Here is a 15243-nt window from a genome sequence, read left to right as displayed (position 1 = left end):
TTTAAGTAGAAACGCAACTTTGCAACTGTAAAACCTACAAGGATTAAGAAAAATGAGTATTTGGGGATCAAATATCCACTTTCATGGATTTCGAAACTGGAAGTGTTTACACAATTACCGCCTACCCACCATGAAAATTCCTTAACTTCGATACCGCCTTATAGAGATTTCCTTCAATAACCCAAGCTAATTCCCAGGTATGTTTTAGATGTATGTTTAAATGTGGGATTTAACTAGAATGAAGTCAATTTGGAGTTATACCACATGTGCAATACTGCCGTCGAAAATCAATAACAAAACGGAGTTTTTGTTATCCATAAAACCTATTCCTCATTTTTGAATAATTTCTGCTCGGTGAGTGTCGCTTTTGCTCTAAAAGAATCTTCTAGTAAAAGAAGAACAGTGATTCTGTTGAAATAAATTGTCCAAATTTCTCCGTGCGACTTTGATTGCGAACGAGAGGCTAGTTGATGTATGCAAATTTCACGTAAATGATTAGCCAATTTTGTGACTCCGACCACAAAAACCGATGTTCTAATTTTTCTAAAAAATAAAAAGCTTTTGGCGGGAACAATCCACATCAGGTATCTTATCTACCTAAAAGCTATTTATGGACAAAAAACGAAAGAAAGAGATTTTTCAACTCTTGCCACGAGATTAAGATTTTGGTCGATATTTCCTGACCGTCGCTCTTAACACAAAACGATAGTTTGCCAAAAATGATAAAAAACATTAAAATAAACTTCATCATGACTCATTTCTACCACAAGCAATCTCGTTTCGTCCGGATGTCTTTTTCCCAAGTCAAGTCTTTTTCCCTCTCCATTGTTATAGTACAAAGAGCATCTATGAAGATCTCTGTTCATTTATTGTTGCTTTTGAGTTGATTAGAGTCATTGAGTTTGGTTATAAGAAACAGATATTATTTGTCGGTAATACAAGTTGATATTCATTTTCAAAACGAAACTTCCTCCTATAGACCAATCAGATGTGTTTAACAGTTCCCAGCTGCTGTCATCACACATTCAAATAGCTTTTCTTAGTAACCGGAAATCGAAATCGTATAAATAACACCATCGATCGTTCTTGGCTGATATCATAGTTATGATTCAGCGATCTAGAGTAAAAGCTACGTTAAAAAAAGTGGAAAAAAAAAGAAATCGGCGCATTACTGTCTACAGTAAATACAGGTGGACGTAATTTGAATTTAACCCAGAAAATTTGCGTCTAGCCTACTGGATCTGAAAGCTCCGGCGTCGACGCTCTCTACTGGAAGAAACCGAAACCTCAAAAAGCAAGGTAAGATATAAATCGAGATCCTTAACTCTGTGAATCACACAGATAGATGGTGAATAGTTATGTAAGCTAATTTCTTAACTCAGATTTCAAAGTCAAAATGTTTATTTGAGTTGTACACATGTTCGATGTTGTCTTCACCTAATAATTAATTCATACAATGAGAAAAAACACGGCGATGTGAAGACACGCACCTTACATCTACGATCGAAGCTCTCCATCGGGCAGCAAGATAGATCTCAATGTAAAACGTTCCCTTTTTTTTTAATCTCGGCTAAGCAATAAATGTAGGTGTCTTTTAAAAACAAACACCGACGAAGGATGAGATAGGCATAAGAATACAGCCTCGCAGACCGGAAGTGAAATGTTAGCTATCGTAGGTAAAAACCGAAAGTACAAAATTCACTGTTACGTGTAAATAATCAAACAGAAAACCGTACCTTTCCAGATGCGTAAGTTAAGATTGGTGTAAAGCCAGTCACAAAAGCCGTGCAGATTGCTGTTGAATTAAAAACGAGAAAACTGGACAAGTAGTTTTTATTTCCGTTCATTTAAACAAATTTTAACCAGAGCCTTTAATTTTCTAATTTTTTTTTTCTTTCAGTGAAGAAAGACAATCCTGTGTTGCTTTGTAAATCAGCCATAAGGTATAACATGGCTTCACGGGGTGATAACGCTACACCGCAGCTAAAATTGTCACAATTCTGGCATACAACCTTTGATGACATCTTCCAGGTCTTCAATCCGGACGAGTGGACACTGGAGCCGACTGACAAAGAAATGCCAGGGGATTGGAGAAAATTTAGGGATAAAGCCAAAGTCAAATTTCTCTGTGATTGCAACAACTCGTGGACTTCAATGATGGGAAGGATTATATTTTGGTACAAGAAGAGTGACGAGAAAGACAACAAGAAAGAATTGAAGACGGAAGAAAAAGGACAAAAAGATGAACCGAAGGAGACAAATAAATGTAAGAAATTCATGTTTAGTCGAACGAAAATTCTGTTGATAAATTTGTTGAATCTATCATACTGACACACAAGTTTATAGTCTCTTGAAGGAAACGATCACCTTGAGTTAATCCACTTCGAGTCATTTTGAGATCAATTCCGTTTTTAGATCAATTACTAGATTTAACCGATCCTGATTCAAGAATTTTGTTCAGGCGGACACCTTATGCAATGTCCATTTCCACCAGAATATTCTAGGGTAGCGAGACATACAAAAGGTGAAGGAAGACCTCAACCGGGATTCAGTTGTTGAAACAATATATTGGGCTTGAGAATGCTTCCTCTCTTGGTAAATCTATTCATTCTTTTTGCGATGCATTATTGACAACAAATGAGTTTTTTTTCCTTCTTAGACTCCTTGAGGTTCAGGCTGTACGGTCAGCAGTGCAAAATATGTGAAGATGGGACATTTATCAATCCGCTGTGGTACGAGGACGAGGTCAAAAGAGTTCTGGAAAACGTTCATAAAAAGATAGGAGAGGTAGTTTTAACTCTAAGAAGATTATTAACTTTAAATTAAAACAGCAAATAGTCTTTTTTTCGGATACCTTGTGTATTCCATACTCATGAATACCACATTCAAATACCACGCTTACAATGCCGCTGGAACATAGCCTCACAGGCCTGCAGACAGGTTATCGTGAGAGAAGCTTAAACCCTTCTTTACTCAGATAAAACGTCCCATTTCTATGAGGGCGATGCGTCTGAAAATAAGCCTTGAGTAAAATTTCTACAGCCCTCCAAGCAGTCAATAGAAGATTAAACATGTTGGGGAACTGTACGATGCGTTAATTATTCTCGATTTGATTGACATTTATAAGGGATTTCATGGTTTATTTATACATAATTAAGTAAACCTGTATACAGCACATGTTTTATCGTCTCATGTATGGCACTGCTCCACGTGCTTACAACAGGACGTTGAGTGTGTTTCCTTCTAGTGAGCTGAGAGTTGTGAGTGGGAGTCAACCGAAACGTAGTAGCAAAATTGTTGAATCAAGCGAATAAATCGTGAGTTTGTATGGAAGAGTGGTACAGTTTTTTCACGTTTTCGACACACACCGATTTACATCAAGTTTTTCATCTGACGGTTTTTAGTAAATTGTCAATAAGATGATTATAAAATCCGAAAAAGCGTAGTGGAATCTATGTAAACAAATCACTTGTTCTAACTGCTATTATCGACCTTCTGAATGAAACTGGACACGTCTATAGATCATCAATGAAATAGAGCAATTTTCAATTGAGCAAAGAAACTAAATCACCGCTGCATTTGGTTTCCACGCTGTGTTTATGGTATAAAAAACTCACGCCATTTTCTCAGCTAATCGTATTCAAAACTCAAACCGACTATGACATGGTCACCATTATTTCCTCACACTTCAGGCAGTTTTCTCTCTTTCAGTCTACTTACTTGTGGCTCAATGTAATAATTTGATATGGGCCGCTGGGATCGCATCGGTTTTGCTTCCGTCATTCTTAATAAAATTGTACTATCTGTAGTAAAAATGATCTTCTCTTCGTTTTCCAGGATTTCTACGATTTTCCACAGGAAGACTCCAACAATAGTAAAAGACACGGAAGAATGCGCCAGTCACATGACTCCAGACGCTGTCAAGCATGCCAAGAGGGGCAATGTCACAGCTGAATCACTAAAAATCGAATTTACTGAAACGTCAATAAAAAATCGTTCATTTCAAAATATTTTTATGGAATTGCAGCTCCGTTTCGTGCTATGCTTCTTAAGTTTATCACACGAAAAAAGAAATCTGGTGAGCAAAAACTTCGGCTTGATCACCACACGCTGTTCAGGAACTGAACCCGAACTCCTTCCCCAGGAGACGATCGAGGACTGGACACGAGAAAACGCCAAAACTCGAGCCTGGCAATAACTCTTTGAGAAGGACTGGCAGACCAACCTACCTCCTGGGTAATTTTTCCACGGGAAGTTCACACTCATGCGCTTTCCATTCTCAGTATAGAGATCCCCTTGCTTAGAACAAAGAGATGGTTATTGCCGTCTACATTATGTGAGATGGAAAAGAATGATTCTGTCAACTAGGAGATGTGAGACCAGAACTGACCATGCAATAATTATCATAATTATCATCAATTTCATTATTATCTTCATCATCATTATTACCTAGTCTCGTACCCAGACCTTACACGGCCAAGCAATCGTAAGCATTTCAGTAACAGTTACAGTTACAGGTAGGATCTGGGTAGGAGATTAATAATCATCATCATCATCATCTGTTATAAACAATCAAGTCGGGTGACTTTTTGATAAGGACAACAATGCTGAACTTCAGCCGCTTTCGTGTGTTGCGCTCGCAATCTGGGTTTATTCAGGGATAAAAACTTAAAACTTTGTTTGCTTGCGGGAATGAAAAGAATGCACCTTATATCAAGTTGAAGATTTCACTACATCTTTCATAAAATCATCTTTAAATAACTGCATTAGTGAAGACTCCTAAAACTCGCCCATATATAAGCATAAATTGAAAGGTGTGGCCAAAAAGTGTCCTCTTTCGGTTTCCAGATCGTTCACGACCTAGAGTTAATTCGATATGGATCCTTAACTTAATGCAGGGTTACTTGACAGTCTCTTTCGCGCCAGTTCAATTATACGTTCATTTTTTGCCTCATTCGTACCCTTTGGATAGGCCATCGTATCAAGCTCTGCAGGATACGCATTTCTCTGCCCGCAGGAAGATTTGTGGTATGCCTGTGATCTGGCCGGTTAGGCTCCTTGTAAACCTCTCAACAACTCGCGTTGCTCAAGTCCTCATACTTTCCCGCGGGCGCAGAACCCTCGTGCCGTTCGCGGGCGCAGAACTCCTCGTGCCGAACGGCTTATAAAGGCCTGCTCGAAGGTACCTTTTTCGTTCGTTCTTTCCCTCACTCGTCTGATTTCATGTTTCCTACCTGTCTCGTTTGCAACAGAACAAAAGCTGTTTTATCCCTTTTCGTATATCTCTTGACCAAAAGGCGTAAATTGCAGGATTAACGGCGGGTAAAGTGTAAACAACGTACAGGAATATGGTGAAAACTTTAGGATTTATCTGTATTCCTTTCTGAAACTTCCACAGCGTAAGGGTCACGAAGAATGGAAGCCAGCTGACCAGGAAGGCACCAGCGATGGTCACCAACATTTTGGCAGCTTTTAACTGTCTTTTGAAATTTGATATCTGAATTCTTCTCATACTACCGCCGGTGCCAGTGCGTGAGGCAGACTCTTCGCTCGTACCAGGCTTCACTCGGTTGGCGTGGTTCCGAGCGATTTGATAGATTTTAAAATATATGGCCGACATGGTTCCAAACGGGATTATGAAGATAAAATCCATTCTAAAGTCATGTAGACCTTCTCAAAAGTGGGGCTTTTGTCGTAAGACTCCACTTCACCGCAAATAACGTTATGGGTCGCCAAATCAACGGTGGGGAGGCGAGAACGATTGCAAAGATCCATATTATTAGAATGGAAATATATATTTTAGTTTTGTTAACAAAGTTTGGATACCGGAGCGGCCGCGTAATGGCGAAATGTCGATTGACAGCCACTGCTGTCTGAGTGAACACCGAAGCGGACGCACAGAGGACACTTGATGCCATTATTACATAACATACAAAGTCGTGGGGTGGTTTCCAGGCCTCATTGTGCCTCCGGGTTGTGTTGGAACATGTTTCAATGAGCGTGAAGAGAAAATCGCTAACAGCCAGGTTAGCAATGAACACATTATCGATTGTACGAAGACGTCTGATGCTGCAGATCGCTGTGAAGATGATAAAATTTCCAATGAGTGCTATGCTGATGACGATCGTTATATACACTATCTGTGTGTGCCACAGGACCATGGAGTCTCCATCGGAAGAAGGAGGACTGTGAAAGATAAGAGAATGAGGAAAAATATGTCAAAAGACTCAAAAAACCAGATTAACAAGTTAAGCTTTTCGTTTTCCAAACTTCATTCAGAGGACATGTACTACTTACTCGTCCAGTAATGTAACAGGTCGCCTTAGACAAAGATTGAACTGTCACCTGAAACGCAGAAATATTTTCCTATTCCCCTTTATAACGATAGCTGCTTTTGTATTAAGAAAAAACTTAGTTTGTTATAAAAACTGCGGTGTTTTACAAGGATTTCTAGCTCTGAGAAAAGCCGTGTCATCACGCGAGTAAAAGGTATGATAATTTTTTCACGTGTATTTAAAATCGTCAATCATCTACTGACACGTCAATTGCCTTTCGCGTCACTCTGTCAGGTTGATGTATGAATGGCAACGGTTCACCATTCTCAATCCAAGGTTGTTTGCTGAAATTGTTTTTCACATGGTAAACAAAATAATATGTAAATTCTTGTAGCTATGAAATATCTCTTCTCGTGTTCAACTCTCACGGGTGAGCGCACTGTTTAACACTCGCGCGCCATGTATTATTCTTTATTTAATATTGCTACACGACACATAATACGACTGACTTTTGGTAGCTATCAGCCTGTTTTAATTAATCAATTAGTTTCGCTGCCCTCTTTATCTCGCTTTACTGTTCTTTTTTATCAATTACTGGTTGATAAAACAGACCACACGGAACTCTTTTCTCTGCGTATGAATGTTGGAATTTGAGCCGTACAATTCAAAAAATAAGAAATGTATCCCTGAAATTGCCACTAACATGAAGGCATTAATTCCCGCTCTTATCGTGCCCGTGATTTCCTTAAAGACAACGGCACGCAAAGAAATAATCTGATAGAATTCAATTTCTTTTGGTCTTGACAACAACGTGTTCAACAATAAAAATTCAGTATATTCCCTCTCGATTGCAGATAGTCTTTTTAGTCTGGATGAACTCAGTTCAAAGACTCTTTTCAAATGAAAGAAACTCGTGTGATTTTCTGTGTCCCACGTATTAGAGTTTTGGTGGTGAACGTTTCAGTCAATGATGCCTCTGTACTCTAAATGCTTTGTTAGTTGCATGGAACCCCTTATCAATTCTCGGCTTCCTAACGATTTTGTTAATATTAACTCGGATTGATAAACTAATGTTTCCTTGAGAATATTCTATACAAGATAATTTAGAATTTTAGCAGAGCTTTCAAATAATAATAAATCTGTTCCCTTGTACCTAAAATCTAACTAAACAACAGCACACGATTGAAAAAGATCTCCATAACTCTACACACAAAAGCATTCACTCTTACATACTTGAAATTAAGCTCCCTCCTTCCTGTCGCTTATCGCATTTAACTCCGAACGATAGTTTGCCAAAAATGATAAAAAAAAAAACATGAATAAACATCATCATGACTCATTTCTACCACAAGCAATCTCGTTTTGTCCGGATGAAATCTCAGCGGGACGACGTTTTTCCTTAAATAATCTGCTATGATATTGCTAAAAGACCAGAATAATTTATAAGCTGTTTTAATTAATTGATTCCACAGTACGTCATGAGCTTTGATGCCTAATTGAAGTTCGCCTTGTTTTCTTTCTTAACTGGTTTATAAAAGTGAACTGCGTCAAAAATCCTTTTCTTTTTTTTGCACAACAATTGAGAATTCAAGCCTAACAACTCAAGCGAAAGACAAGTCTTTTTCCCTCCTCATTGTTATAGTACAAAAGAGCATCTATGAAGATCTCTGTTCATTTCTTTGGACATGAATATTTTCTCCTCCAAACAGTTCATGAAATTATGTAGCCCTCTTCCCTTGGACGGTAATTTTCGGCAAAATTAATAACTACAAACAAATCAAACAATAAAGGTAAAAATAACTCTTTCCCTGTCATCAAATGAGGCGTATTTTACAAGACATTAGCTCAGAAAAATTCCTCTCAAATTCGAAGCTAAGGTTATCGTTAAGTCCCAGTGAAAACTCAGTTGCGCGACCTCTCTCATTAGAAAAGCAAAACTCGTATGATATTGCTACACGACACACAATACAAAACAGTCTTTTGTTTTTTCAAGTAATAGCCTTTTTTCTCTGTACATTAAAGTTTTTGTTGTACTTACGAGAAACTTATCATCGCTCTTTGACTGGCTTTCTTTATTCCTTTTCAGGAGTCCTTCATTTGATAAACGGGCGATGGCTTAGAAATCCTCTCTTCGTATGCTCATTTGGAATTAAAGCCGAAAAGTTCAAAGACCCATACAACTGTGTCCGCTGAATACAGTAATAAAGTAATATACCAGCGGAAAAAGGCAAAGCCGCAAAGTTGACATTAAAATGCGAAAATTTCGCGAAGTTAACACTTAAAACAAAATTGGTATTCACATAGAGTAAACAAACTAAATTTGGTATTCAAAAGAAATAACATGATGTATGTCCAATGTTTGCGTACAAAATAAAAGCTACCTTTATTTGCGCTTTAGAGAGGGCTCTTTGAATGATTTACTTGAATAATATTTCTTCAGGTGTCGTCAAGAGAACTGAGAACATGTTTCGCGCCAGCTATTTTTGATGCAACCGAAAACAAATAAAAAAGAAATATTCGTTCTCAATTACTTCAGAGCGGAAGAAGGAAGCTTCGGTTGATCAAGATCAATGAAAAAGAATTAGCTGTAATTTAAGAAAATACCGAGATTTGTTAGAAAATTGATGACATCCTGACAGCAAAAAATAATTGAAATGGAGGAAATAACTGCGTTAAAAGCCTCATTTTGAAAGTCTCCCCTGGTCGATTGAACTGCAAAATAGACTAGCTTGATTCATAGGTCACGATTAGGTGACAACTGAAGAGAGACGAGCCTTGTGAAGCTAGTTATAGCTTTAATTCAAAGTGAAAACCGGATACCAGCCATAACAGCTTTTGAAAAAATTAAAGAAGAACTTACGCCACCTAATTCATGATAAAAAATCGTACAGGGCAGAAGAAAGTCACATAATTGTTTGCATTCGAAAAATGACTCACATCGTTACACTGTTACGCGTTCAATATCTTATCTTAGGGAAACCATATCTAGGCAAAACATCAGTAAAATTCTTCAATTTCAGGACAAGAGAAATGTAGTAGAACTAGTATTTTGATAAATGGAAGCTAACGCACACGAGTGAAGATTATCTCAAAGTAAGCTATTATGACATGATTTTCTTAGGTATATCTACAAATTCGGTAGCAATAGTTTATCAGCCGTCCATCACAGATTACATATCTTTTGTTACATTCTGTAATGCCACTTACTTCCGAAACAGTATCTTCAAACGCTTTTATCGGCATTGTCAAGGTGGAGGTAAACATTCGAACATAATGCCCTTTTCTTTTGAATATATTTAAATATATTACTGAAAGGGTGGACCGGAATGTTTTTGTTAATTGTTGTTTTTCTTCATGGTGGCCCCTAAAACCATAGAGGAAGTTAAAGAAGGCGTTTCTGTCGCACACATCGGGTGGGATTGAAAACTATGCGCTAAAGCCTTTTGTTCTAGAAGAAAGAACGTCCGATCGGAGGAAAAAAGGAACATCTGATCACACTTAATCATGACTTTGACCTGTCTCAGTTTAAAGTGCTCTCAATACTTCCAAAAACCACTTAAAATGGATAAAATCAGAAATCAGAAATCCCTAGCTTAAAATGCGCCATTCTATCGAACAGGCGAGTTACTTGAAATTTTTTGAACATGCTTACCCAGTTGAGAGTGATTTCATAATCCCTAAATACAGCAACCACTAAGCCCACTTTAAAACCATTAAATCTCTTGGCCGCAAACATGGATAGCAAATCTGCACATTTATTCAGGTATTAATTTTTGCCACAAATCGTCAAAATTCTTATTTTCTTTTAAACCGCAAATTCAACAACTACAATTCTTTCGGTAGCTATGATGGTTTTCTCTTCTGCAAATCTTGTCGATCTCTTTCGTGATAAGCGGTTTCTGCGTAAAGTTTAAATACCGTATTGTTTAATAAAACGTTAGACAAAAAATCTACGCTTACCTTTTTGAGAATGAAGTGCAGAGCTGTGTCGAATTCATTCTCACTGTAGTAATGAATCAATCTGCTGTTATTCTTCTTGTTCCTTTGTGGAAAAGAAATAAGTGCATTCAGTGGGTGTCATTTATGAGGAAATCTTAAAAGAAAGCCATTTTTCCAAAACAGCGTTTTGTGATGGCCGCGGCAAAACGCCTTAAATCTGCAGTTGAAAAACATTGCATCTTATTATTTCATCGCGTATTTATAGGCATTCTAAATTATCATGTAATGAAAAAGAGTGTTGTTATTATTTTTATATAGACAATAATACATGGGCGCGCGTAGATATGGACTTCCCTTCGAATGTTTAACTCGATAGCCCACGAGTGAGCACAGCGAACGAGTGAGATGTGAGTTGAATACGAGAAGAGAAATTTCATATCTACAAGCAAGTATGTGTTATTTTTTTTTTCATATAAACACAATAGCCTTTTACTGACAAGAAAATTCGACTCTACTTTTAATGAATGAAAATAAAAGGATCGACAATCCCAGAATCACTGCAAAAAAAAAAAAACAAACAATGGGCCTAATTTTCAATATACAAGATTCTGAATTATTGAATTGGTCCTTACCGACAGAGGAAATCATTCAAGTACCCGGCCAAAATCGGCCTGTGGCAAATCTTCCAGCGGCAGCCGCGAAAATGCCATTACCAAAGCCACTAAATACGTAATTTTCGGTTTTTCATTTCGTATTTTGGTTTTCTTCCCTTTCTAGGAAAGTTTGAACGTCACTCTCTGTAAGCGTCGATAGGAATATTTCGGTTTTTTAGCAGACATAATCCGAAAATATTCTGACAAACGACCTTGGATTGAGAATGGTGAAGGCTTTACCGTTCATTCATCAACCTGACCGAGTGGCGTGAAAGGCGTGTGACGTTCAGCAGCTGATTGGCGATATCAAAACACACGTGAAAAAATATCGTATTTTTTTCACGAGTGTTGTTACGGCTTTTCTCAGGGCTGGAAATCCTTGTACAACACCGTAGTTTGTATGATAAAAAGTTTTATCATACAGCAACTGTCAATTTTTCCTTTCAGTATATAAATGTCCATCATACATCGAATGAGAAGGATCATTTAAAAACAACACATCGAAGCGCTTTAAAGATTCATAGCCACTTACGAATGATTTTAATGAATGAATAGCGACGTTTATTAACGTCTAAATACACAACAGATCAGTCTAATAAAAAAATGAATTAAACGTTACTCGTAAAGTGTTTTGGGGAGACTGTTACCTTCTGTCTCGGCGTAGTATAAATATAGATACAACTGGAGTAATGTAGGGCATTTCGAATATTACTGTACATTGATTTATTCGATTTTAACAAGTATATTTCAAATATTCCCATCAGTTGAATGCAGTGAATTATCATAATGATATATTATGACAGCAAACCATGCTGAAGACTCTCTTATCTCCACAAATCCTCTTCTGTTATCTCGTACCATTTGTCTTTTTCCCATCGTTGATGATTTATTTAAAAAGAGAGACTGAATACTTAAACGGCACCCAGGAGTCAAATGGGTCTCGAGTATAGTTAATTGAATACGAAGATTGCATACAAACTTTAAACTTAGCCAAGAAAACTAATCAGTGTTGTGGTGCCAGGAAAACTGATAGAACATTAAACTGAGATTTTTCAAGTTTTCCTTGTGTTCAATTACGATCCATCGTGATTGTTTGGAGCTAAAGAAATCCATCATTCTCTTTATTAAACAATCGTGGCCGGAAAATCATGCGAGGTTCAATTTCCGATGAAACGACAAAACGGCTATTACCGCACACATAAAAAAAGAGGAAAATTCAATCATTTTTTGGCACTGACCCTAATTTTCTTTCTTTAGCATTACAAAGGGGGGATTTTATTTGTTGCTAAATATAATGGATTAGTCATAGAACCTGTATATGCACGACCTTGCTGACTCATTTGAAGAGCGTGACTGTAAGAGAATACCCGAATAGTAATGCAAATGACTGCTAAGGACATTTTCTGTTTTGGTGAAGGGTTATATTTCTGCATTCAGGGATTTAGTGTATCGATTGCGTCCAGCGCTACTTGGCTCATAATAGTTTCCTTCCCTCATCTCGTAAAAGATTTACTTTAATTCCTTGCAAATCGCTGAAAAAAATTACCTCCTTCGATGCCAAGTAAAATTGAACGAGAGCCAAGGGACTTTCTCTGTCATAATGGGTAAAGAATGTGTCCATACAACACTCGCACACGATGTTTTAAACAATTCTGTTGCTTTCGCTTTTAATGGTAATCAGTTTTCCTTTTCATACGGAATCATTCTACCTCAGAAAAACACATGGAAATCTTTTTCCTCTTACAGTTAGCAAAAGTCGAATATTGACAACTACAAGTGACGCACAAGGCTTGTCACAGACGAAGAGCAAAATCAACTGTTCTGGCTTACAACACTCCAGCTGTGATTGCTGCAGAATATTTCTCATAATTCAACGAAGAGAGCAAAAATCCCTCTTGCACTCCGGATTTGAACTTTGTTAAATTCAGATTATATGTTAAGACGGAGGATTTTAAGATAATTTCTTTTTTCCTGTTTCCACACATTCAAACGAAAGAGGGTTTGAGCTGAATCGGAAATCAAATAATCTTGAAGATTGCAAGTCGTATTCCATTAGGTAGGAACAATTCTCAGTTTAGAAACTAAATTACGTGTTTCTATTTACCTCTCGCGATAGCTGGACTATTAGAGATGGGAAAATTTGGACGTGTATCCAATGAAACCAAACAGAGTTTCCTTCGCAAGTACCAGACTTACATGACTTAGTGACCTCCGATGTGACTTTGCAAAGTTTGCTAACACTTTAAGAATGATTAATATCACATATTTCACAAGTTGTGGTCTGAATTTAGTTAGTTTCGATGTATTCATGACTATAGATTGCGTTTGTTACACAACACAGCAGAAACTGCTCGTTAAAAATGTCATTACGATAGTACAATACAACGCCAAAACACTTCTATATCAATGACGTAAGAAACAAGTATGGGCAAATTTTAATTTCACACACACATACAAGCTTGATGCTAAAAAATTCAGTGGATCTATTATAAAAGAGAAAACTCTGTTCTCATTATTACTTACCTATTAATTATGAATGCCTCCGTCTCCTAAACACGACCTTCTCGTTTTCTCAGGAAGTTGTCTTGGTCACGCGCTGTCAACGTTGTAATTGCTTATTACTTGCCTGTTGTACAGTCGGTTTCATCAAGTACAGCGTTTTTCTTCAAAAGTGTGCAACACCAATTCGAAACATTACGCCACTCGCTTAAAAAATGTCGTTCATTCAAACGCTGTCAGTTGTTTCGCTTTAAACCTTTCGCTAACGTGACCGTGCCGCATTCCTACCCCATCTCTTCGCGAATTTTGTACCATTGCATTAGCAACTCATAGCAATTGACCCCTCGGAAATCCCTTTGGTTCTCTTGAAAATTACCCGGCTCTCATTTGAATTCCTGAGTGGAGAGATGCAGTGTGAGAGTTATGCTTATTGCCCTCTATAGAAAATCTCTTTCGTTCTCAGTTAAATTTCAAGTGACAATTTTCCTCTTCTTCCCCCCCCCCCCCTCCCCCCTCCCCCCCTTTGTATCCTTTTTGTATTCACACGCGGCGTGGGTGATTTCACAAATTAGCCAATCACGTCAAAGAACTCTAACCTTGACATAGGAAAACTACCGTGGACATTTTTCGCGTACTTTTGGTTTGTTTTTCGCGGAGTTTTAGTTGTTATGAGCTTTCGTTCGCGTAATAGTTTGTTACTCCTTTGCTCGGAGATTTAAGAAGTTTCAGAGTTTTTATTTTAGCCAAATGTTGTGGTTCATTTGACAATTTTAATACGTATTTTCTACGGAGTTTGGACTCTAGTCTCTTTTTTCGTAAATGGATTTTTTACACCTGCGAACACATTACAATGACCCATGCCGGGTCCTCGAACCCAGACCTCTCTATCTGGAAGCTCGAACACACGTATTGCCAGGCCCCTTCGGGGGGGGGGGGGGGGGGCGTCTGTCACCTTGGATTTATGCATAATTACTAAGATATGTCCATAAATAAGATTTCAGCAAGGCAACAATAGGATAGGGAGATTTGAAAAAAGAAAAGAGCATCAACTAAAATGAATCCGCAATAAAAGGCTAAAGTCAAATCAGGCTATTGTATTTTGCAACCACTTTCTCATTTGTCACTTTCTCAATTGCTCACGGCTCAGTTTTCCAATGATGTTCTCGTCAAAGCACCCCTGCACTATTCAAACACCGCATGTATCAGCACTTTCCTCCTTGTGCCTATTTTAATCATACATCAGGACTATTGACATCATCTGTGATTTGACACAAAAACGGAAAAGCTTATTTATGGAGTATTTTAAGTTTCCTATATCCAATTTAAGAAGGTTTAGTACCTTTTTCCATGAACGAACTATAAAGTGGTTGTTTGAAAACACTCCGTGTTGCGTTTTTAAAGGTTTGTACTAAGTCTGTCTTTAGTTTTTGAAAATATGGTACAGACAGATTTTCTTTGTCCGTCAGGGATAATTGTTATATTCTCTTGATGCCGTCAACGTCCCTCGTCGTCTTTAAAGTAACCTTGTACATGAGTTGATTTGCATTTTTATAACGAAAATCATGCATGGGTACTGTTTACTTGCCGCTCATTCAATCAATAAAACTAAATTGGTTTGTTTCATGTTGCTTATTTGCGACAGCAACAGCATTCTTTAATAATTCCCTTCATTGAATCCCTCCCTTCGGGATTTTCCAACAATACAAGATATGATTCAACGCGGAGTTTCATGTAGATCATAGAAACAGTACACCACTGTATTGCAAGAAATTTGGACTCATTCCCCAAGCGATCCTGGCGATAAGGGGACAACATAAATGGCAATGGTAACACGCTATAAGGGACGCATACAACCCACAGTGCAGTGGACACCGGGA

General features: G+C 37.7%; 1 protein-coding gene and 1 pseudogene across 1 annotated transcript; one reads left to right on the top strand and one right to left on the bottom strand.

Annotated features, from left to right (window-relative positions):
- Window positions 1–1085: 1085 nt before the first annotated feature.
- Window positions 1086–4010, top strand: LOC131775624 (receptor-transporting protein 3). The gene is made up of 4 exons (XM_059091734.2): window positions 1086–1299; window positions 1901–2266; window positions 2660–2787; window positions 3838–4010. Exons 2-4 carry the CDS (start codon window positions 1951–1953, stop codon window positions 3952–3954), a joined length of 561 nt encoding a protein of 186 aa, XP_058947717.2. The 5' UTR covers window positions 1086–1299; window positions 1901–1950; the 3' UTR covers window positions 3955–4010.
- LOC131775625 (histamine H2 receptor-like) lies at window positions 4002–13530 on the bottom strand (annotated as a pseudogene).
- Between the last annotated feature and the right edge of the window lie 1713 nt (window positions 13531–15243).

The sequence above is a fragment of the Pocillopora verrucosa genome, chromosome 9 (genome assembly GCF_036669915.1).
Source record: "Pocillopora verrucosa isolate sample1 chromosome 9, ASM3666991v2, whole genome shotgun sequence".
NCBI classification, from domain to species: Eukaryota; Metazoa; Cnidaria; class Anthozoa; order Scleractinia; family Pocilloporidae; genus Pocillopora; species Pocillopora verrucosa.
Note: the sequence above shows the minus strand (reverse complement) of the source record. Positions and strands in the feature narration are given on the sequence as shown.

Coding starts and splice junctions, on each gene's coding strand:
- LOC131775624 (XM_059091734.2), top strand. CDS start 1,951: ATGGCTTCACGGGGTGATAACGCTACACCGCAGCTAAAATTGTCACAA. Junction 2,267..2,659: donor ACCGAAGGAGACAAATAAAT/GTAAGAAATTCA, acceptor TTTCCTTCTTAG/ACTCCTTGAGGTTCAGGCTG. Junction 2,788..3,837: donor TTCATAAAAAGATAGGAGAG/GTAGTTTTAACT, acceptor TTCGTTTTCCAG/GATTTCTACGATTTTCCACA.